At 38.1% G+C, this 25,618-nt stretch overlaps 1 protein-coding gene across 1 annotated transcript; it reads right to left on the bottom strand.

Moving 5' to 3' along the window:
• Window positions 1-3,448: 3,448 nt before the first annotated feature.
• On the bottom strand, window positions 3,449-23,526 carry AFP (alpha fetoprotein; the record flags this gene model as incomplete). The annotated part of the gene is made up of 14 exons (XM_080796853.1): window positions 3,449-3,504; window positions 4,766-4,898; window positions 6,022-6,245; window positions 8,677-8,815; window positions 9,395-9,492; window positions 10,010-10,142; window positions 11,781-11,995; window positions 13,927-14,056; window positions 16,610-16,707; window positions 17,611-17,743; window positions 18,877-19,088; window positions 21,390-21,522; window positions 22,544-22,595; window positions 23,442-23,526. The coding sequence occupies 14 exons, from the start codon at window positions 23,524-23,526 to the stop codon at window positions 3,460-3,462; spliced, it is 1,830 nt and encodes a 609-aa protein (XP_080652979.1). The 3' UTR covers window positions 3,449-3,459.
• Between the last annotated feature and the right edge of the window lie 2,092 nt (window positions 23,527-25,618).

Genomic DNA, 25,618 nt, shown 5'->3' with positions numbered 1-25,618 from the left:
TCTGTGTGCTGAGGATAACAGAAGTGAATGAAACAGACTAAAGTCCCTCTCCTCAAGGGATTACACTAGTGGGGACAGACAGAAAATAAACAAGTAAAATCCGGTGCATGTCAGTTGGTGATAAGTGATGTGGAAGTTAGGTAAAGGGGTACAACTTAAAATAGGTCAGTCAAGGCAGACATCGTCCAGGAGATGATAACGAGTTGAAGCCCAAGTTGGTGATGGAGTGAGCCCCACATATCCGAGGGCAGTTTTCTAAGCAAGAAGAATCACAAGGGCAAAGTTCTGACCAGGAAATGAATTGGTAATTTGAAGAACAGTGAAGAAACAGGTCATCATGCCTGAGCAAAAAGACCCAGTGGAAAAAGGGAACGAGAAGAGGTCAGAAAGGTATCACCATGTAGGGTCAGTGCACAGACTTTGCATTTTACTCTGAGTGATATGGGAGAACACTAGAGGTTTTGAGCGGAAAAGTGGTATAATATACTTAGGTGTAAAGGATCATTTCAATTACTATGTTGAGACCAGAGCTGGGAGTGGGTCAATGGTACTTGAGAGAAGAGCAATTAGAAAGATATTGCAAGAATCCGTGTGTGGTATTATTGTGGCTTATACTAAGGGTCTGGAGAAAGAGTCTAATTCTGGATATACTCTGAAGGTAGAACCAACAGGCTTTGCTACAGGTTTTGCTGTAGGGGTGATATGGAAAAAGAGATCATAGATGACTCTAAGGTTTCTAGCTTGAGCAAAAAGAAGAATGGACAAGATAGAAGGAGACACAAATTTGGGATGAGATAGAGTTCAGTCTAGAATGTGTTATGTTTGAATTGTCTCTTCATTATCATCATGAAGATGCCAGGGAGAAAGTGACACATGAGCCTGGAAAGAAAAGAAGAAGTCGGGTGCCTGGGTGACTCAGTGGGTTAAGCTTCTGCCTTCGGCTCAGGTCATGGTCTCAGGGTCCTGGGATTGAGCCCCGCATTGGGCTCTCTGCTCAGCAGGGAACCTGCTTCCCCCTCTCTCTCTCTGTGCCTGCCTCTCTGCCTAGTTGTGATTTCTCTCTCTGTCAAACAAATAAATAAAATCTTTTTTAAAAAGAAAGGAAGAAAATCCAGGGTGGGGATATAAACATGTGTTGTCAACATCTAGATGGTATTAATGCACTAAGTCCAGGTGAGATTGCCCACAGAGGGAATTTAATCAGGAGAGTTGCTCTGGGGCACTCCAACATTTAGAGGTTGAAGAGTTGCAGAAAATGTAGTGAAGACCAAGGAGATGCATCCAATAAGACCGGAAGAAAATACAGATGCCAAGTAGGTAAATGTTTCAAGGATAAAGGAGTGATTAAATGTGTCAAATTGTGCTGGGAGAAACCAGGTGAGCTAAGGGCTGAGAACTGACCCCTGCATTTTGCAGCATGGAATTCTTTGTAACCTTGACTATGCACGTTTCTACTTTATGTTTTGCCCAACTTGTTTTTCCAACGAAACAGAAATGCTCTAAAATTTCCGTTTGCTATTGTATTTGTGATACTTTGTCCTTGTGTTTCCAATCATTTTTTTCTTTATATATGTCAGTGAAATGTCATTTGGCTCATAAATTTTCCTAAGAATTTTATCTTCATTGAACTTTCCTCTTAATAATAAAAAAAAAATTCCTGTTTAAAGCTTTTCTTTGAATTCTCCTTTTCTTTGAATTCTTATTGTGAACTCTGAGTTAATACTTTTTAGAACTACACCAAAATCAGACAAGGTCCACAGATGTTACAACAGAATTGAAAGAAGAGTGTAAAGTACAAAGCAATTGAGTTAGAACTGAAAGCTTGTTTTATTGTTCTGGAGCAATTGTTTTTTCTTGGAGAAGAGGCCAAAGCATGAATGTAATTTTTAGATTTCTATTCAGAGCTGCTATGATAAACAGCCTCCCTGCTGATGGGCTAATCTTCTTGCACCACTTACTGATCTTGATCCTCTGCTCCCCACCGCACCCCCGCCCCCAAGTACTCCTCATCCTCCGTATCTCGTGAGTTATCTTGCTACAAGCTAACCATGGTGACTCTTCTCTGCTTAGACATCACTTCAGTTGGACTAAAACTCATGAGAATCTTCTCAGTCCTACAGTTCATGTATCTTGCTTCATCTTCTGTATCTATACCCTTCTTACCCACCCAGTACTGTCCTAATACCATTCATTGTGTTTTGTCATAAGCTATGTTTTCCTCTCTAAAATATTGGACTTCTTCTTTACATTAACTGATGAATGCTCACTCATCTTCCAAGACTCTTCTTAAAAGTCTGCCTGTCTCAGTGTGAACCTTTCCTCAGGCAGAATTGGCCTCATCTACCCATTGATTTGTCCCACAATTTGTTGCCATCTCTGTGGTGACCATAATCTTGTTGCATTGCTATTAGTTGCTTCCTTCTTTGCTGGAGCACCTGGAGGACAGTGATTGCACCCAGAACAGGACCTGGTACCCCATGAGTGCTTAGTATATACTTGTGAACTAAGAAAAATCAACTGCTAAATATATTAATAATATTTAATCAAGACAACTACAATAAACACTTGTATTTTAGTCTGTGAATAGACAACTGAAAAAGATTGGGAAAAAAAGTAGAGGTTAAATTTTAAGTGGTATCATTCCTGATGGATCCCATAAAAGCATAATACTTTCTTTTTTCATCTCCAGTGTATCTGTTTAAATACATAAGTGGTCACTTAATGAACAAAGTGCCCTGGCATCACAGTGCTTAACTTGAACTTTTTTTTTTTTTAGGGCACCAGGGAATCTAACTTTGAGGGTTGTAAGTCTATCCTTGGGTGGCTTTAATCTCCCACAACAACCAAGACCCAATGCTTATTTATCAGAATCTGCTTCACATAATGGTATACATAACTATTTTTAAAAGCCATCTATAAATTTCCATAAATAAGCACACTAGGAAAAAGGAAACATTTGGAGATACTTTATTTATATGATAGAGAAATCTCACATTAAAGTCTTGATCATTTCATTAATTCACAAAAAGGACTGTCTCAGTTAAAATTAAAGGAAAAGATTCACACCAAACCATAAGGATTTCTTTTGTCTCCTTTTCTTCCCCCTGTAATTTGAACAAAAATATATTAAATTCTAACTCAATAAATGGGTGCAGAAGGTAACTGGTTCTATTATTTAACATCAGAGAAATACTAAATAGAAGGGAAAGTCTTCTGATGGCATTCTCTGAAAACTTAGAAACAACCCAAGAGAACTTTGAGGTTGTTGAGTCACTGATTTACCATTATGGATGCAACTTTGCTCTGGGGTTTTTAACATAAACTTTTTGTTGAATCACATTTATTTTTAAGAAAAGAATTTAATGGTAGGTCTTAGGATATATTTCACTATGGACCAATATTTTGGAAGAATGCTCACTCTATTTATCCTTGTCTGAACTTTTTGTTACCTGAAGTAATTTAAACTCCCAAAGCAGCACGAGTCTTTGAAATCAGTTTTGGACCCTGAAAATTAAAAATGAATAAAAGTCATCAAGACAAAGAGAAGAAGGACTGTGTCAGGTATACAGGTAACTCTCCAGTACCCAGGGGTGAATTCAAGTACACCTCTGATGCCAACGAGCTGGGACAATGGAAGTCAGAGAAAAAAAATCCATTCCTACTACAGCAGAGAGAGTTTGTTCTAACAATGCCACTCTCCAAATTGTGACCAATCGTCACCACGGCCCTCACCTTCCTCCAGCAGTCAGTCATAGAAATTGGAAGGTTTGCAGACAAAGTACAGTCACCACGGGTTAACGGTCTCTACACCTATGTGAATGTCTTCTCTTGTCGAGGGACATTTATCCGAAATGGTTTACATCAAACCTCTTTTACCAGTTTTGTCTTATCTGATTTAGTTACCTGTGTTCCATCCTCCTCTACTAAAAACACAGCCACACTGGTAAATGTACACTTGGCAAAAATGAAGAATTACAGGATGTCTTTTAAAATTATAAAGATGCTGGGCCCCTAGGTGGCTTAGTGGTTTAAGTGTCTGCCTTCAGCTCAGGTCATGATGTCAGGGTCCTGGGATCAAGCCCCGATTGTGGGGGGAGGGGAAGGGTGTCCCTGCTCAGCGGTGAGCCTGCTTCTCCTTCTCCCTCTGAAGCTCCCCCTGCTTGTGGGCTCTTTCTCTCAAATAAATAAATAAAATCTTTTTTAAAAATAAATAAAATTATAATGATGCTATATTCAAATATATTTAGTAATATAAACTAAATGTAGCCAATTACAAATCCAGTTAAAATTGCTAAATGATAAGCTTAAGATAATTCGTAACCACTAGTCTGTTGGAATACCAAGGCGTGCTCCTAAATGAGTTCAAAATGTTTTTTATAAAATATTTCCCCAATATCTTGTTTGCACAATTAATTTGCTATTAAATCCTTTTAATCCATTTAGCTGAATTGATCAGTTTTAGGCCAAAGACTGTTTAAATTATCATCAGTTAATTATATGTTCACTTTATAGTTTCCTCTACCAGGAAACAAATCAAACTTAATAATTCTCTTAACATATTTGAAAATTACGCTTCTTCCTAATATTTAGTGAGAAAATTGGGATTATTTCTTACATAGCATAAAATCCTTCGATCTATTTCTTAATAAATTAAAATCTCTCCGCCATTATTTTCAAGGTCTAGATTAGTGGACTATTCTTTTCATTATGCATTACAGAAAACACGCTCCCAAGGATTTCAAGTGTGAAAATGAACTGCACATACCTCGTCCTCAAAGCAGGCATCCTGCTCTTGGCCTTGGCAGCACTTTTCCAGTAGACCAGAGAAATCTGCAATGACAGCCTCAAGTTGTTCTTCTGTTATTTGTGGCTTTTGCTTCACAAGGTTAATGAGAAATCTATAATTTAAACAAAAGAGAAATCTGTTATGCAAAGGTACTTTTCTAAAGCCTTCCTAGTGGAGAATTTTTAGAGCCCTCGTGACCCTCCACCACAAACCCTCATTCCATCAGCCCCTACCAGACTTACAACTTATACTATGTCCAATGCCTTCATCAGAAACACAGAGGCTAGAAATAAGCAGGTGCTCCACTGCTCTGGATTTGTGCACATTGTAGGTGAAACATGATTTTATAGTTGTACCATACTTAGGTGTAGTAAGACATGGTCTTTTTCTTACTTGTCTCCTTTCCAGTTCTCCACCCTAAAGTACATCCTGTCCATACTCAAAAGCCCAGATCTCCAAACTCCTGCTATCCATAATTATCACACCCTTAACTGAGCATTGGCTCCACCAAACACCTGCACTACTCAACTAACAACACCTTCATGTGGGAATTAATGTTGACCAGGGAACAGGGAAGACTTGTCAGAGGAGGCAGCATTCTTACTGTACCTTGGAACATGACATAGGTTGTGACAGTGGAAAAGGGAAGAACGAGATCTCCGAAATGAAGGAAGACCATTTCCAAGCAAGTGAGTATTAATATGCATGGGAATTTGGAGAACATAAGTAACATTGACTTGGATTACCATCATCATTACAGAATGCCTCCCACAATGAACTGAAATCTGCATTCCATTTCACAACACCCATACTTCATGGTTGAATCAAATATTATGCTTATTCTCTTCAAAAAGTAAACAGAGTGAAAAAAAGATTCAATGGTGTTTTTCCTGTGTTTTGGAATGGAAGTACCCAAACTTACTGCCAAGACATATCCTAATCTCCAAAATAGCTTGCCTGCTCTCCCTCAGTCCCAACACGTAACACAGCAAGAGTTACAATGGAGACTATTTTTACAAACAAAAAATTGTCTGCCCTTGTGAATTTTTTCAGATCTGTGTCCCAAGGAGGCTGTGAAGACACTGAAACAAAACTATTTCAAAAGCCTCCTTCAGTGTTTTGAGGTAATAATGTTCTCCTAATAAGCCCAAGATTGTCAGGTGTGTAAGATAGAAATCTCAACTACTATTTCGTGTCATTGGTCTTCTCCGTGCCAGCAAATGATGATTTCTTACTGTTGCTTCATTGTTTGCAGTGCTACACCCTGAGCTTGGCACAGGTCCTTATGGAAGATGAACTTATCGGCAGAGAAGGGTGAAGGGGTGTATGTTTCATCCACCACTAAGCTGCTGAAACATGGCCTCCTGTTGGCGTATGAAGAAGTGCAGCACTGGCCGACACCAGGGTTTACAGGAGTCTCCTCGTGCCTGATGCACAATTGTCCAATAATAAGATCGGCCTGGTTGGGAGAATGAGAAAGAAGACAGCAAGGCGATTCAACATTAGCCACTAAGTGACGCAGGTTTCCAGAGAATCATTGCGATTTTTAATGCCCAGTAATATATAATTAATATTACAGAAAAATTTGCTATCTATGGAGGGTCACGTGTTGCCACATTGCGGATTCGTTTTTACCCTTCTGTTTGGTACAAACCTCACCATTTAGTGGCAGGTATTCCAAAGATAACGTCGGAGATAGTCCTTTCAGATAGTTGTCAGCTGTTTGAAATGTATTTGCAATTACGTACCTACTTCCAAAGGGGAAACAATTATCTGCCCTGACCTAAGAAATCAATACATGGCTTAAATTTTTCATGTATATCTAGCTGAGCTTTCCATCTTATTTTTGGGATCCAGAGACTCGCTTTCTGAAGGAAAGAATTGAGCAAGCCTAGCCTGTCTGCATACATACACACATGCACACATGCATGCATATGGCTAATATATAACCTTAACTGAAAAAAACGTAAGGCTGGAGTGCTGGGTGGCTCAGTCAGTTAAGTGTCTGACTCTTGATTTTGGCTCAGGTCATGATCTCAGGGTCATGGGACCATCCTGCCTGGGGCTCTGTGATCAGTGGGGAGTCTCTTTTGAAGATTCTGTCTCTCCCTCTCCATCTGCCCCTTTCCTGCCTTCGCAAGCACACTCACTGTCTGTCTCAAATAAATAAATAAATCTTTAAAAAAAAGAAAGAAAGAAAAGAAAAGAAAGAGGGCTAAAGTATGTTTGTGTGTGTGTGTGTCTTTTAGGGCTTTCCTAATGTAGACTCCTCCTACCTTGACACTTCAGAGATATTTCTTAAACACCTAGCAATAACTCGTAATAACTCGTAATAACGCAAGATGTTTTGTGTGCGCACTGTGTATCGGGCCAGTGCTGAATGAGTTACAAGGATTACCTCATTGAAGACAGTCATCCTGTGTGGGTGGTACAATTCTTATTCCTAAATGTCAGCTGAAAAAACTCAAGCCTAGAGATAAAACGCGCTTTCCAGAGTGACACTACTAACAAGGGGTAGAAGTGGGATGCGGGTGTGGGCAGGAGGCTTCCAGAACTGACACTTCTGATCTGTTACAACATCCTGTGTCCCTGCAGCCTCTCAACGTGTGGAATTCAATAAATGATAAAGAAGGTGCTGAATCACAGGGATCTTTATACTCCTAACTTTTGGTGGAAAATTCCGAGACATGATGACTAGCTTGCAAGTAATTCCTCAGCATCGGAAAGAGGGAAAGGGCAACAATAAATGTACAATTGTATTCACAGTTGTGATTTTAAGGGAAAAAATAATGAAAGAAAATTCAGCCTATAATCTTATGTATGACACCAGTGACATTAGAAAGTCATGCTATTATACAGAAGGACTTACCCTGTTCTATACTCTTTACCTTGTTAAAGGGGGAAAAATATCCCTAATGTAATAAGGAGATTATATTACAAAAGGCAAACATGTAAGTATGGCTGAAAATAAAATGACTAATTTTCATCTCTCAGAAGTGAAGCTTTCATTTTTTTTAACCCAATTCACATTTTTTTCACTGTGTCCATTAGACCGAACTCAGTGCTCATGGGTGCAGAGCGGCGTAACTGAGATAGATGTGTGAACTCGATATAAGGGGATAATAGCACAGCAGCAGCAGAGCTGTATGAGACCAGCAAGGAAACTCTGAAGAAGGTATGGCCTTGGGTGCTGGAGCTTGGGTTATGGAAAGACGTGCATATGCGTCCAAATATCAGACCCACCATTTCCTACCTGGGAGAGCTTGTCCTAGCATAACTTCTTTGAGCCTCATTGTCTTTCTCTATAAAGTGAAGATGGTAATGGGGCATATCAAAAGGGAGTATAATAATCATTAAATGAGATAATACTTTTTTTAAAAAAAGTACAGTATGGGTCTTTAGCGTAATCCTGAAAAATTGCTATGTTGTTATTAGGGTGAAGTGACGGTCTCCATGTTGGTTTAGGAAAGGTGAGATGCAGGGGCTCAGGGCGTAGGGGAGTTTGAAATCCAATAGACTCGCTCCTCGGCTCTCCTTTTCTTCTTCTTAGTCTTCTTCTTTTTCTTAACAGTAAAGTATTTAGTGAGCCAAAAGAAGAAATCACAAACTGAATGATGTGTTGGTTATTCTATCTTTCTTGTCCATAAAGCTTGCTGGAACAGTGTTGGATACACTGGCCGCACGCCCACCCGCCATTCTAGAAGGGCAGGGAGGCTGGCCCCATGCCCGCTGTTCAGAGCTGAGTGCACAGCCTCTCCAGCTGAATGAGTCCAACTACTCTGGTAAAGCCATCTCCACCCCAGTTTTTACCATTTCCTCTAAGTGGGAATCACGAGACTGTTTTAAGCCAAATGGGGCAGAAACACAACGGGACTAAACGAAACACTCACCGCTCCTTCGCCACAAGCCAACTGTTTGTCCTCACTGAGTTGGCAACAAGTAGCTGCTGCGGTTGCCATTTTCCTGGTAAAGGCCATCAGCTCTGGTGGGGTCAGCTGAGGGGCCTTCTTTGTGTACGCAACCAGAAACCTGGAAGAAGCATTTTTCACCAAATCCTGAGTCATTCGTGAGTTTTGGGGCTCCTCCCTCCTCCAACACCCTTTTTTGGTATCAGAAGCCCTGAAATCAGCTCATTTGTTTTATGCACATGATACTAAGACCACCTTTCAAGATGCATTTACTCTAATAACCACCTCGGCACTTCTCTTCTATCAACATATCACAACGTGAAAACAGACTCGGGATGGTAGGCTGACTTCCACTGCCAACGTCAAAGCTTCAGTGATTTTAGTTTTGATCTGTTCCTTGTTTCAACGATGACAGACTCCAACAGAATAAATATCTTTTCTGCAAAAATCTGCACAACTGGGGGAAGCTAAAGCCAGTACCAAAGATCAGACTTTCACAAGTCATTCTTCTTCCTCCCTAAAAGAGGGAAATGGGGATGCCCACCTTCCCCCAAGGGAAACTGGGTGATCAGAGTACACTGATTTTCAATCTGAAATGGGGCCTGAAATTAGAGTAGTGTTGGGTGACTAATTTAGGTTGGTATTTCCCTCAGTAGTTCATCATTTTAAATCACTAAAAATACTGTTTAAAAAAACTTACGCATTTTGTAAGTAATATTCTCCTAGTTTCTGGAAGAGGCCACAGCTTCGCTTTGCCAATGCTTGGCTTTCTTGGATGTATTTCTCTAATTCTTCTTCCTGAAAATACCAGCATTATTACATACTTTTTTTCTCTTCCTGGACACAAAACTTTGTATGTAAAAATTAATCAATAACATATTATTTTATTATGATACCAATCTTAGAAAAAAGTAATTTTACATATTTTTTTCAAATACTAAAGATAACAAAGTATGAATTGTGAGAATTAAAGCAAATGGACTTTGGGGAGAATAAAACTTTGTGAATCACACAGAATTCAGTCTTTGGATAAAGGACTACAGCTCTTTCTGTACAAATTCCTGCTTTTCTGGAACTGTTCAACAATGAATATTAGTTTTATTCTGTGTGTCAAGGAAATTTTGGTTACCATTTTTACTTCTAAAGTAGACCACTAGTTGTTTGCTACTATTTAATAACTACTTAATATCTAGATGACTACTAAATAGATTAGCTAGCTACTAGTTAATACCTAGATGCTTTCAAACAAAAAGCATTTTTGATGGGTAACCTCCATGAAGTTTTTCAGACTCTCCTTAAAGCTAGAGCAATTTACCCCTTTATCCTGGCAATCGAGAGGGTTTTCAGACTGGGAGCACTTCTCCAATAACTCCTGGTATCCTTTAGCGACTCTTAGAATAACTGGGACAGCAAGTCTCGTATGTCTTCTCGAATATTCATAAGTAAATCTGAAATATGTGTGAAAAATATCCTGTTACTGGAATTATGAGACAATTTATTCCCATGTTATATGGCATGCAAAAGTAAAAATTCAAATACATAAACCTGGAAATCAAATTATGATTTGTACTATATGCACGGTGAAGCCATTAATACAAATAACAATCCCTCCAATTGCTCTAAAATGGCATTTTGTTTTCTTCCGCACTCTCCACCTGGGTTTTTCAATTATGAATTTCACAGTCGTTCATTCAACAAATGTTTTTTCCAGCACCTACTCTATGTAAGCGTTTCTCCAGGCAGTAAGGATTCAATAATGTATAAGATAAAATGCCTGACCTCTCAAAAGCATCCCTTATAGGGAGACAAATGCAGTCTTTTCTCAAACAAGAAATTTCTTAAACAAGAAATAGGTCATCAAATTCAGGTGGTGATAAATCAGTGAAGAGAAATGAAGAAAGATACAATAGAAGGGGAAAAGTGACTCTTGACTGACAGCATTGTTTAAGAAATGTCACTTTGGGCCTCTCTTTCGGAACAGAACCTGGGTGAGGGAAACTACATAAGAATCTGGGGGAAGATCATTCTCAGCTGAGAAAACTTCTACTGCAAAGAACCTTTCTCATTGAAGAACAATTTCTGTTAAACAATTAACGTTGGATATGCAGGTAGGTCAATTTAAAGATAATTCTTGGATTTACTAATTTTATTTCCAAGTTATAGAAGTAAGTCATATTAATTCTGCCTCCAGTAAATTGTCAATGCAGCTTTCTTCAATCTGGACTTTGCTCTTGTGTGCGTAATTTTACTGAACAGTGCAAACAATGTGTGAATGTCCAGTCTGAAAGCAACGATAGAGTGATATCCTCAGGGAATACTAAAAAGAAAATTGAGCCATTTTTTTCATTATTACATTAGAAGCAGACTCTTAAATTTATAAAAGCTTTTGGTGATCATTAGGCATAATATCCTTAGAGTTGCACAAATCCCTCCTCTGATGGTGTCCATAGACACACACTGTACACTAAAGGACGATGTATTAACTTGACTGTTTGCTTCCCTTAAAGGCAAATAGAATGGGAACATGTCCTATCAGTTATAGTGATACAACTAACTACTATGCTGCAAGTGTCTCAACATATGTTTTGATTTTCTTACAAAAAGAAAACATACATTAAATAAATAGCAAATAAACTCTTCTAATGAAAGCCCTTCTACCTATCACTGAGTTACACTCTGAGGGAAAGTTCTTAAAATATGCCCAGTAAAAAAGCACATTCTTCACCATGAGCCCTTCTTATCACAAAATATTTATATCATACTTGGAAGCTCAGTGGTGGTCTTCATATGAGTAATCCATACGAAGATGGCATGACAACGCTTCTGATGCCAGAGAAATTGATACAAAATAAAATATAATTTCCGCTAATAACAGCAACAGTGAAAGTTTCATCAGTATAAGATAGATCCCATTTCCTTGTTCCCTACTTACCTGCTTAAATACATTTTGGCTCCGAACATTCTAGCATCAACCTCACATACTTAGCTCAAAAACCATAGCCGTCATTCCCCACTTCAGCCACACAAAGCTGTCAGCTACATCCTAATCTTTACTTATGTGAACATACATTTACAGAGTGTGTTACCTTGCCATGAAAAGATCTTTTTCCCTTGAAGAAAATTGGTTGAAATCTCTCTCTCCTAAAAACCTATTTAGATTTGGAGATAAGCCTTCAGGTTTGTCATCATTTTCTGCATGAATTATGCATTGACCAAGTTCAAGTATGGGCAATTTGCAGCATTCTGCTATTTTGCTTGACAGAATATCTTGTTGAGAACATATGTAGGACATAACTTTTTCCTGTAATAGGAAAAATAAAGTATAAGTTTTAAAGGTTTATTCTTTAATGCAGGACCTCAGGGCCAGTTTTAGAAAGGAAGGAAAGGAGGGAGGATGGGAGGGAGGATACAAAGGCTGGAGGGAAGATAGAAAGGAGAGGTGGGAGGGAAAGGAAAGAAATAAGGAAGGAACAGAAAAAAGGCATTCTACCTTGTCTCCCATTTTAGTGCTTTTTCACCCTAGTTTGCCTTTCCTCACTCCTTTTCATCTACCCCTGTTTTTTCAATTCTTCTCTTCATAGCTGTCAGCTAAAACCTACTTTATTGTGTCAGGAAGATTTTTAAAACAAGAGAGAAATATACGCTTCAAACTCAATGGCATGCACATTGGTGTATATCTTTCTGTTACTATTGAATTTGCTACTGGACGGCGTTTGCGGTCAATGTCCTAATACGGAGAGCAAACTTTCGGCTCCATTGCAACAGAATGATCTGCAGTGACCCACTGTGACCTCCAGAGGGCAGGCTACAGATAATGAAATGGCAGCTCATCTAGGTGGCCAGAATGAAGCAGAGCGGACACGTATCTGTCAGGGGACTAGAAATTCTATGTTTTCTCAATAAGGACGATTAGAAAGCATTATTCAGTCATTAAGATCAATTTACATGCCATACTGAAATTAATTTTTCCATCCTAAAGGAAAAGGGTGGTTACGAGCTCCAAAAATAGAAAAATAATTTTTAAGTGCCTATAGAAACAAGAGTAAAACTGTCAATTTAAACCAAGAAAACTAACTTCAAAGAAAAACAAAATAGTTCTTTTTATGGTGCCTACTATGCAGGTAAAAACTTCTAAAGAGAAAAATAAATGAAATTGGGAATCCGTCTTTGGGACTATCCCCCCGCTCCTCATACCAGGACTTCTGTCCATGCTCAGAGACCATCCCCTTGAGGCCTCTCACAGCCTCAGCTTCTGGATGCCTTCCAGGACTCTCTCAGCCAAACTGTGGAAGGACTAGCTGAAATAAGCATTTCATCCTCACATTTGACCTTTTGGAAACCATGTTCAAGCCCAGGCTTTCAAGCCATTAGAGTATCTAAGAGCAATGATTTTAAACTTTTTAAAGAAGAAGGTGTCGCACCAGGGACTGGAGAGGGAGTAATCTGGGGAGAGACGGGCCTCTGGCACAGTAGGTAAGAAGCCTAAGGTTGGCCCAAAATAGATGAATGCCACGCTGCTTAGTTGGTGACTAACTATGGCATCCTCAAGGGTTCTTTGTTGAGGGGGTTGGGGCTTTGGTTTTTAATTCTCCTAGAGCCCTCTATCCACACTTCTCTTTGGCATGTTTAGCTTTGTACCTAGTAAAACAGTTTCTTGTGTTATTTTTGTTTCTTGTGCTACTTTGCTATATTCACAGAATGGATCTCTCTATCTGATCTATGTAAGACAGCCCTTTCCATGTGCCAGGCATCCTGCTGTCAGCCTGTGGAGGTAACAGTAAACAGAAGACAGTCCCTATGTGTCTTGTCTCTACCAGACTAGAAATTCCCTTAGCTTAGTGTGTGCCTTCCCAACAAGTGCCCTTCCCAGTGTCTAGCACACAGAAAGTATTCAATATATATATTTCAAGTGAAATAACAAATGGATGGAAAAACAAACTTAATACAAGTAAAGAGTCTGCCCCTCCTCTACCCCAAGATCCTACTTGGCGTTTACAGTGTACCTCAGAAGGAGGAATGAAGGAGCACTCAGCTCACGGGAGGAGAACAGCACTTAGGTGAAGGTAGAATCAACAGCAGATGGTTTCAGTTTCACTACCAAGAAGTCTGTAACTTTCCTCAGCCACCTGGTTACCCTACCCTGTGACCAGCTCAGACAGCCTTCTCCCATTTAGAATGACAGTCAAAGAAGGAAAAGGAAGTGGAATTATCTCAGGAGGCAAGACTCTTTACCCCATCCTGCAGACACTCCAGCACGTTTCCTCTGCAACATTCCTCATGTATGTGGGCCACATCCAGAACCAGTTTCTGAATTTCAGTAAAATTAGCTTTGGAAAACTTTTGACTCAGTTTTGTAACCGTTCTAGAGGAGGGAAGGAAATGGAAGTTAATCCTGGTTATCTACCAACATTAAATAAGAGAGTATTCGTGTAGTTGCTGCTCCCAAGAGAAAGAACTGAAGTGCTCTTGCTATCTCAAAAGAAAAGGTAAACTGTTCGAAGTCCTGTCAATTCCAGCCCAATCTTTCATGGCAATTGCTTTCTAAATTGACCTGTCCCCACAAGTAGTTTGGACATGATTTATTTGTCTTTAACACCTTTCCTGTGAATCTAGAGGAAATCTATCTTTCCACTGTTCATCCACGATGCTGGGTGTTTGGAGTTACCATCGTGAGTTGGCAGGAAAAAACTAGAAGGACAGACAATTAAGAAATAGAAAATTCCATGAGAATAACAATCATTTTTTACTTAGGAGAAAAAAATTTTGTGGGAATACAGGAAAGGGTGTATATGGGCAAATCAATGAAGTGAGACAAGAAAGTACAGCAGACTAAACATCCAGACATGCCAACATGCCAAGCCACGTAGTGTGGCCCAAAAGGGATGTTAGAAGTAAAAAGTCTTGTAACTTCTACATATTTCCTTAAATTTTAAGAGATCTCTAGTTGAAGGAAGCAACTGGTAGTGTTGCTGCTTCTGATAAGGGTAGATTTTCTTTATGAATTTATAACACTTAAATGTAATCACTTATGGATAGTGATTGATAAGTCATTATAATAATATTTTAATTTATGTTTTATTAATAAGTTAAACTGAAAGCAATTCATGAATCAATTCATGAATCAATCTCATAGCTTTGGAAGGTATTTAAAACAACATCTGACCTTTTCCAAGAAAAAAATTTCAGTCTTGGAATGAACTCCACGACTACAAACCTTAACCTAGATCTCCACTGTGTACAATATGCTTAAATGCGTAATTTACCAAGCAAAGAAATAAATAAACTTTGAAAGCATGGACTTAATACTGTTCCGTTAACATCTCAGATATTTTCCCCGACTAGAAATGTCTCATCATAAAAGTTAAAGCACCTGAAGCCAGTTACGTAGTATCAAATTTTCTAGTGGCCACATTAAAAGGTAAAAAAGGAAACAGTTAAATCCATCTTAATAATATTTTTTGACCCCACTATGTCAGAAATAATACCAATTCAACCTACAATTTCATTCCTCTGTGGGAGCTAAAAAATAAAACAATTGAATAACAGAATCAGACCTACAAACCTAGAGAACAAACTGATGGCTGCCAGAGAAGAGGGGCATGAGCATGAGCAACATGAGTGCAGGGAGTAGGAGACACGGGCTTCCACTTACGGAATGAGTAAGTCGTGGGAATAAAAGGCACAGCAGAAGAAGTACAGTCAATGACATTGTGATAGTGTGGTGTGGCGACAGATGGTAGCAACACTTGTTGCAAGCAGACCGTAACTTATGGAGAAAATGAATCACTATGCCGCATACCTGAACTAATGTAACGTTGCGTGTCAACTATATAGGAATCAAAAAATTCTTTTAAAAAAATGTCAGTATGCAATTAGCATAAAAACCTATTAAGAAGATATTATACGTTCTCTTTTTCATACTACGTCTGCAAAATCTGGTATGTCTTTTCCACCTGGAGCACACACAGTTCCTTATTCACTGCTTGGGAGCGGCAAACAGAGAGCGGCAGCCGTGCCGTGTAGCGCAGCCTGGACCATTGGTGATTCTGATTCTTAAACATCTGATGTCAAAGTCTCAGCTGTCAGCATACACAGATCACTGACCTAGCAGACAAATAGGTGTAAGGAAAATAAATCCCGATCGGGACCTAGAAAACTGGGGTCTGCGGACAGGCAGTGTGGTCTTGAGAAAAGGGATCTAATCTCTCTGGGTCCTAGTTTACTCATATGTAAAAATGAAGCAGCTGAACTAGATGATTAACTGTTTGGGGTTTTTTTGTATTCCTCTTTATCCTAACAACAGAGATTGAATATGAGACAGAGGTCAAGTAAGTAGGCTTTAAGAAGTGTTAAGCAGTAAAGCAGGTTTGGAAGGAGACTTATGGAGAAGGCGGGTGGGGTTTGGAAGGTAGGTGGGACAGCATGGTAGTGGGGGTTAGGGTAGATGACTGTCATGTGAAGACATAGGGAAGGGATACTTGGGCTGAGTTATCATAAGATCTCCTTTTTTTTTCTGAGAAAGGGTAATTTTTCGTGTGCCTGGGTGGCTCAGTGGGTTAAAGCCCCTGCCTTCAGCTCAAGTCATGATCCCAGGGTCTTGGGATCGAGCCCCGCATCGGGCTCTCTGCTCAGCAGGGAACCTGCTTCCCCCCTCTCTTTGCCTGCCTCTCTGCCTACTTGTGATCTCTCTTATGTCAAATAAATAAGTAAAATCTTTAAAAAAAAAAAAAGTGTTAAGCAGCAAGTCCATGGGTTAGCTTCCTTCCAATCCTGGGGTTTCATGATCCTAAGCCATGAGCTCTTATGAAAGGAACCTTCATTCTCTACCACGGTGACAATGAGAAAAATGTGCTCAAACAGCAAAATGGTAGTTTTGCAGATCTCACCTTCTTCCCTAGATACAGCTTAAACTTACATGGCTCGGAAGGTTCGGGGTCCAAAATTTTTCATCACTGCACATATATGTTGATTTAACAAACTGCTGTCTCTTAATTCTTTTGTAATCAATGCTGTCTAGATACAGAAGAAACAAGATGTTAGGAAAGGATGTACTTTCCTTTACGGGTGCTAATAATTAGAAAAACAACCTATACAGGTAAACCATCAAACCATAAAAAATTTTTACTAAAATTTAAATGCAATACATTTTTATGGAACTTTCTTCATTCTTTCTTTTAGGTTGGTTTATATACATCGAAGCCAGACAGGTGGACTTAAAAGACCTTAAAACAAGAACATTATAACTTTCTTACTTGGGATAATGAGTAAACAACTGCACTTTTAAATGAATTGAAACCTGATAATTTCTTAAACATTTGTTTATCTTAAAAAATGTCACAGCCTGACATTCTGAAAATAGTCACAGTTCTTAGGAAGCTTTTCTTATAGGACTTCTGGTGGCAAGTGATTAATTGTGGATGTTATTCTAGCTCTCAAACCTAAGAAAGCTACTCACGTCTCTAAACCTAAGTTTCCTTTGGTTAGATAATGATATTTACACCTCAGATTTGTCCTGAGGATCAAAAGAAATAATGAGTGATAAAGTATTTGTCATAGTTTTCTTTTTTCCTCTGTCATTTTGTGCCTCCTTTTCCCTTCCTGCTCATTCCACCCAATCTCTTACCTCCTATTCCTCTCTCTTTTATTTATGCTACCAGCCATGCACACCCCTGTCTTCTTTTATCTCCAGCCCCCAAACCCATGTCTTTTGTCTTGTAATAATTATTGGTCAAAAAAATGAACACATAACAGCAAGTCCAGCTGTTTTAGCCCAAGGAATATCAGACTGCTGAAATATGCTTGATTCTGAACACGGTATTGTGCATGCAGAGCGTATTCCATTTTTAACTTTGTTTGGTTTTAATGAGTCATAGCCAGATTAAAGTATTGGTTCAGGTATGTGTACAAATAGAATACCTTTGTTTGGAAGCATTCGACTGCATTTTCAGCTTTGCAGCAAGCTGGAATTATTTTGCCATAGTGGTCAGCCAAAGAAAGAATCGTGGGTGCATACAGAAAGGGGTGCCTTCTTGCTATCTCGTAGATGTACCTATGAAACAAAAAGATGCTGTAAGATTTGCAAACATATAAAAAAAAAAAACTACTAGAACTGGACTCTGGAATTTGCTTAAAGAGTCAAAAAACAGTCATCATTTTTTCCATGTGCTGACAAAAATTTTACTTACTACAGATCCCCAGGGGGAGAAACACTCTGACCACCAATACTATATTTTATCGTGAGAATCAAATAGCCAGAAATGCTGACTATAATTCTTATCAACGTGTCCATTTCAGTAAGCACACTCAGACATGTTTGGGGGGGGTCAGGAAATCCAGACCACCTCTAAGTAAAACAGAAAAGTGGAGTCTTTTTTTCCTCATCAGTACAGAATGGAATCATCCACCATCACAGTCTCCATAGCAGAGATGGTCTAAGGGCAGGGTCTTTAGTTCTCTGTCTCAGATGTACAAGACACATGTGATGGAGAGTTCGATATAGGATTCCCCAACAGAGAAGCTGAGATCAAGTCCCTGCTTGGCAATGTACTAGCACTGTGCCCTTAGCCCTCAGTTTGAATTATCTTAACTTTCTAAACTTCAGTTTTCTCATCTGCAAAATGGGAGGAAGAAGAATGACGGGAAAGAGGACAGGAGACTTCAAAGGTAGGTCATGACCATTAATCTGATCAGACCTGCCAAGAACCCATGGTCCTATAACATCTTAACTGCTTGGTAATTGCTAGCCATGCTTCTATACCTTAAACCTTCCTGGAGCTCTAAATTTTTTTTTATTTCCAGGCAATTTGGTAAACATGAAACACCAAATATTTGAGTCCAGAAGGAGTCACTTTGTGTGGTACTAAAATATTCTTGGGTGAGCTAAAATGGAAAGATTAAATGGGTTTAAAAAAAAAAAAGGTTCATCTCAAGATACTAAGGGAACTACTGGTGGGTCTGGTGTGTGGTCTCTACCACACCTCTCTACCACACCTCTACCGGGCGTGCTGTGGAAACAAAGTTGCACTGAAAATGGCTCACCTAATTTCCCAGGGCCTCAGCAAATACAACATTATTACCACTTTTCCATGGTTTAGAGTACATCTGTAAATTGCAGAAATATAGATTCTGCTTGATACTGCTCTCCTACAGAAGTTTTAATCTACCTTTAAATGGGATCTTTACCTGTTCATGAACATATCCCTGCTTTCTTCATATGCTTTACAACTGGTGACAGGTTCTGGAACTTGGAAGGGTGGGATGGATGCTGGAGCAGCCTTTTTGTGTGCTAGTAAACAGTTATGTCTTTCCTCTTCACTTTTGCTGCAGCAATCTGAAAGTCCGTATTTTTCAGAAATTTCCTTCTCATGGCAAATTTCTTCCAGAAAGACAGACAGCTATAAGAAAGATTTGAATTTTTCGTTTATGTGTTTGTTTGTTTCTTAAATGTATCTATTTTAGAGAGAGAGTAAGTGACAAAAAGAGCTCATGAGTCGGGGGAGGAGCCGAAGGAGAGGGAGAAGCACGCTTCCTGGGATATGGGGTAGATGTGGGGCTGAATGTGGGGCTGGATGTGGGGCTGGACATGGGGCTGGACATGGGGTTCTAGCCCAGGACTCTGGGATCATGATCTGAGACAAAGGCAGATGCTTAACTAACTGAGCCACCCAGGGACCCCAAGAAAGATTTGTTTTTAATGAAAGCAACTGAGTTTACCTTGAAATTCTGTAAAACACATATTTCTAATATCCCAGATCAGAACTATAGACTAAAAAAACCATTCCCTATGCAAATCCAATATATTTAATTTCGACCTATGAGAACTTTCTTTCATGCCTTTTGGGAAATGGAATTTTAGTTTCCAACCTTGAGAAATACATATGACCATTAGACAAAATTACCTCCTCTTAAAAGGAAGAAGGACATACACTATTTTATATTTCCCCCCCAAAATTTGAAAGCTTTTCCCTTTTATATTATAAGCAGTTTGGCTCCATGATGTCTATAAGCTTTTTAAAAAATACATAAACGACTTTTTTTATTGCCTTAATTTTACTGAAATCAGATGATAACACCAAGAGTCTAAAGAATGCCTCTGAGAGGGAGCCTGGGTGGCTTTGTTGGTTAGGCAACTGCCTTTGACTCAGGTCATGATTTTGGAGTCCTGGGATCAAGTCCCACATTGGGCTCCCTGGTTGGTGGGGAGCCTGCTTCTCCCTCTGACCCTCCTTTCTCTCTTTCTCATTCTCTCTCAAATAAATAAATAAAATCTTAAAAGAAAAAAGAAAGAAGAATGCCTCTGAGAAACACATGTTTCATTCTTCTCAGGATATTTTTATTTAGCTTTTATTAACTGCTAAAATTTAAGGAACCTTAGAAATTTTAAGTAAGATTTTTCAATTCCCAATGCACATAAAAATTATGCCTTTAAGTTCACAATGATAAATCACCAACCGGTAACATTACCGTGAACCTCTCATTGAATGTAAAGTTGCAATATGGAATGTATTTTGCTTAATTCATATATATTTTTAGATTAGCAAGACAAGACCAAAAATAGAGATGCAAAACAAGGAGTTTTATTAAGTTATCAATTTCAGAGTTGGAAAGTATTTTGTATCTTTAAAAGGACATCTTCTCTGCAAATATTCTAGATATATTGACTTTTGGCCTTTCATCAACCCCACCATGACAGAAAATTCTTTGGGCCTTTATTCCATAAGTGGCTAACTCTAATCATTATAAAGTCCCCAGTTTTTTCTGCTGAGATAAACAATCATCACTATGATTTATTGATCTTCTACATTAAGATATACTAAAAAAAAAAAAACTATTCATTGTTTAACTAAAATTCAAAGTTAAGTGAGTTCCATATTTTGTTATTCTCGTTTGCTAATTCTGGCAACCCTCAGTATGTGCTATGCTGCTCACATTCACTATAGTGCAGGGTAGAGTGTAACGAAGCCCCAAAGCACGGCTGTTTGGAGCTCGATGACCTAGTTTAAACCCTGGCTCTGGTCTCCCTTAAAAATGGTGCCTAACCTCTCTGTGCCTCAGCTTCCTCAACTAGAAGAATAGCATTTACCTGCTGGGATTATTGTAAAGATTTAGTGAAATTATATTTGTAGGCGAAGTGGATACTCGACCAGTGAGCCCAGCAAGCTTCTCTCGGCTCACTGGCCATCCACTGATTCATCCGGGCTAAGCTCTAGGTCATAAAATATTTTTATTATCAATAGGTATGTAACACTCTCTAGAATAATGCCCGTCACGTTACATGATTAATAAAAAGTAGCTTCTGTTACTATTATTATACCTATTTTTATGACAACCCCGAAATGGAAGCTACTATTATTCTTTATTTTATAGATAAGGCAACTGAATCTCAAAGAAGTTAAGTTACATGTTCATGGTCACCGAGCTACTGAAATTTCAGAACCTTAGCTCTTAGTCCCTGTGCTTCTATTGTCTCTTTACAACAGGTACCCACTCTCTTCTGCCCTCTTTAGCTATTCAGAGTTAATTCGACTCCTCCTTCATGTAACAGCTCCTCAAATACTTAAATGTGTTTCTCATGCCAACCCTGTGTCTGCTCCTCTGCCTGCTAAACTTTGGTCAAATATCACAGTGGGATTTTATTAGTACTAGTATTAGTAGTAGTATTGGTATTAGTATTAGTATTATTAGTATTCACTCACCTGGTCTTCTAAACACCCTACAGGCTGCTCACTGCCAGTGGATTTCTCAATTACAGTCAGTGTATCTTTCACCATTTTGCTTACATCTTTGTAAGTGGCTTCTTGAACAAACTGAGCAAAAAATATGGTAGCTCTGAAACAAAATACATAAGAATACTTAAGAAACAGAAATGTCAAGCTGCTTTTTCTCAAGAGTAGTTTTTGTTTTGGTTTTCTGTTAAGTGACCTGTGTAGGGGGTGACTTTTGCTAAAAATTTATGTGAAATTAGGTTCTAGTCATCCAGAAAGAAATGTCCATCTTCTTGCTTCCTTGGCCCCAAAATATACATATATCTATTAAAAAATCAAAGTGGGATTGCAGGAGCACTGAGTGTTAGATGCAAACAATGAATCATGGGAACACTACATCAAAAACTAATGATGTACTGTATGGGGACAACATAATGCAATTAAAAAAAATCAAAGTGGAATTCCTGTAATTGTGGTTCCTGCTTTTGTGGTCACCCACTGCAATGTACCTATAACTCAGGGCATCTATATTCTATAGTTCCTTTTAAATTTAAGCAAAAAATTTGTCATTAGACCTCTGCATATAACTACTCCCAGTCTGATCAAGATCTGATCAAAGGTGGTGTTCATGAATTGATTCAAAGAATGGCTTTAACAGGTTTCTGGGTGCAAGTAGTAGCAGTAACATACTACTTCAAATTCCTTATTAGAAACTTCGGGAGTGTGGAATAGACAGCAATCAAAAGAAAAACACACTCTCTACAAATAATAGAAAGTAGAATGTTTTACCTCCTATTATCTGCTACTAAGATTTACATAGTATTCAGAGTAGAGACTATTGTAATATCATCTCATTGGTATTCATTTATATATATATGGTGGTTACCACTGGTATGATACTCATCTTGAGTTTCTAGAATCTGACTTGTTTTTTCCCAGGGAATTTCAAAGAATCAAGGTTACTATCTAAGGCATGGGCCAACAGCTCAACCTCTTCAAAATCAATTTGATATTCAGTATAAGGAATGTCTTCAATTTGTTCTTATACTTTTCAGAACTCATAGGGCTATCCAGCTTCATTTAATTACCTCACTAAAATTATCATTGGTTCATATTTGAAGTGCATTTATATAAGCAAAACTTACAGGTCGACTAAATTCACCTCTGCAGAACATTGGGAAGAATCCAAGATGGAAGCTGAAAGGCAAGACAAACTCCATGAGAAATGGCGTTTTCAACCGCAACCAGGAAAATGATCGTTATTTCGCAGAAATGTGTGTGTTTAAGTTAGAACTATACAATTTTGGAACAATTTAGAACTATACAATTTTGTATTTCAGTTAAAACTATACAATTTTAGAATAACGCAATGGAGATGCCATCAAGGAGCATCTATCTAAACACCTTAATTTTTAACTTCAGAAAACGAGGAGACTAAGGAATGGCTAAGTAACAAGAATAATGGATGATAGAGTTACCACTAAAATCCAGTCGTTTTTTCCCCTGTACTGTGGTGTTCTAATTGGCTTGGAAATCAAAGGATTAAAAATACATTTCAGTCCTCCTTTTGAACATGATTACACCACAGTTCACTTGCCTATTTATATCACAGTCACACCATTTCTTCTTTAGTCTAATAATGGTCCATTTTTCTGAAGTGAAGAATAAAGATATTACTTACTTTACTGGTCTGAGGAGGTTTTATATGTGAAGGAACCAGAATTATAGCCTCATGTATAAAGTTGGAGATATAATATAGATACATATATTTCAAAGTTAATGTGTATACCAATTAAATAATGTACAAAATATTAATTCCATGTGGACTATATAAGCCATTCATAGGTAATGTTAAACACTACCGTGATTTTGTAAACCTCTTATAAAGTCACAAGTTTATCATTCATTTAAAGATGTTCACCATTAAATATTTTTCTTCTGTGTGGAACAGTAAATATAAATAAATCATGACAAATAAATAAATGTAAATTTAAGAACTTTGATATAGGGAAAAGACAAAAAAGAAAACACAAAATGTCTTACCTATTCCATATGCATTTCTATGCACTGTTCTGGATTCAGAAAAATTTAGTAGGAAAATTAAAGGAATTGATACCACCCACTTCATGGTTGCTATTTTGTTGTTGGCAATGATGGGGGGAGAATATTGAAAATCATGCTGTAATTCCTTTATACCCTTCTCAAGCGATGCCTGTTAATTAGTAATCTTTTGTTAGTGTATGGGGATATCTGTTACTTTATTTCCTTAGGTTGCAAATGGGACAACTTGTCGATAATTAACAGCCCAGGGATTATTTGCATTTTATGTTCAAGGACACAGACTTCTTTTGGAGGGAAAAAAGGGAGAAAAACTTGCAAATTCATCCTATTTTGCAAATATAACAAATACTCTTCTCAATCTACAGCATGTTTAAAGAAATATTTTTTCCTAAATTGCACAATTATTAATTTCTTTCAAATTAAAAAGCTAGTGAAGCCATAGAGACTCCAGACTTCCTATGAAATTCAACTAAATGCATTCATTCATTTAAAGAATATTCAGTGAATGCCTGTCGTATGACAGGCACAGGACACTGAATTTGACCAACTCAAATTTCATTGAAGAATACATTGCTTGATTATTACGTTTAGCTCAAAAATCCTTTTCACCTGATTTTTAGTAAGGTCCATTTTTAAGTGTCAGTAAGGTCCATTTTTAAGTGTAGTGTACTGTGTATGGCTTAACAGAAAACTTTGAGCATACACTCTGATGAACCAAGCCCTGTAATAATTTTGTTACAAAATAATCTTGCATGTATATCCAAAGGGAAGTGGATCAGTTGCACTGTTCATTCAGCAGCTCAAAATGAAGATGTTAATACTAAGGAGCACTTACAAAAGCCTCCTGATTCTAGGAGTCTTTCCCCCTGTCTGCTGTCAGGGCTCTTCATCTTAGCGGTACATTTAGAGCAACTTTTAAAATCTCTGTTGCCTAGACTACATCCCACACCAATTAAATCAGACCATTTGGAGGTAAGACCTACACATCAGTATTTTCTAAAACTTCACAGATTATTCACTCTTCCAAAATTAAGATGACAAAAAAATAATAATGAACTTCAGGCAAAAATAAATAATAAGGTGCCTTCGTTGAGTGCAGTAATGTGCAGCCATTAAACTTTTGTGGAAGAATATTTAATGATATGGACCTAGGCTCATAGTATGTCGCTAAATAAAAAACAAGAAAAACGTATCAAATAATCCCATTTTTTGTACTTCTCCTGTCCTTTCCCCTGCTTCAAAAAAAGTGTAGAAGACAGAAATAGTAGACCACAAATTTCAACACTGGGTTTCTCTAAGTGGTAGAATTACAAATGAATTTCTCTTTCTCACTCTTTCTTTCGAAACTTGTCCAATAAAAAGTTGACTATATAATTTAAAAATAAAGTTTCAAAAATTGAGTGTATTTCTTAAAAATAAATTATATTGCATAAGTCATAGAAAGACAAATACCACATGATTTCACTCATATGTGGAATTTAAGAAGCAAAACAAATAAGCAAAAAGAAAAAGAAGAAAGAGACAAACCAAGAAACTGACTCTTAATTATAGACAACAAACTGATGGTCACCAGTGGGGAAGTGAGTGGGAGGATGGATAAAATAAGTGATGGTTGAGAATTAAGGAGGGTACTTGTTCCACTGTGTGGAAGTGATGAATCACTAAATTGTACACCGAAACTAGTATTATACTGTATGTTAACTATGTGGAATTTAAATAAAAAACTTAAAAAATAAATTTTGCTGCAATTCATTAGGGCAAACATTTAGGCAAAGGTTTATCAATGCCTTTTTATATAAACTTCTAGCACTTCCAGGAGCTACAATAATTTAACATAGCATGGATAAGTTCTTCATTGCTGGTTAAGAAAAATTCCCATTTGTTTGACAGTTTTTGTTTATTTTCTGCTACACCTTGCCACCTTAGGTTTTGTCTCCTAAGGAACATGCTGTCGGGAACAAACCATCTTCCTTCCTCCCTAGTGAGAGGCGTGGCTAACCTTGTCTGCCCACTTGAGTATGAATGGGTCACCACTCTCCCATTATCTTGAAGAGGGCTCTTTACTCAAATATATGAAAGAAACAGCATTAATTATGAGGAACTGAACTCATTTTATGGATTAAACTGTAAACAGTGTTGCTGGGCAGGGGCAAAATATC

The sequence above is a fragment of the Martes martes genome (genome assembly GCF_963455335.1).
Source record: "Martes martes genome assembly, chromosome: 2".
NCBI lineage: Eukaryota > Metazoa > Chordata > Mammalia > Carnivora > Mustelidae > Martes > Martes martes.
This window is presented reverse-complemented; position numbering and strand designations above follow the sequence as displayed.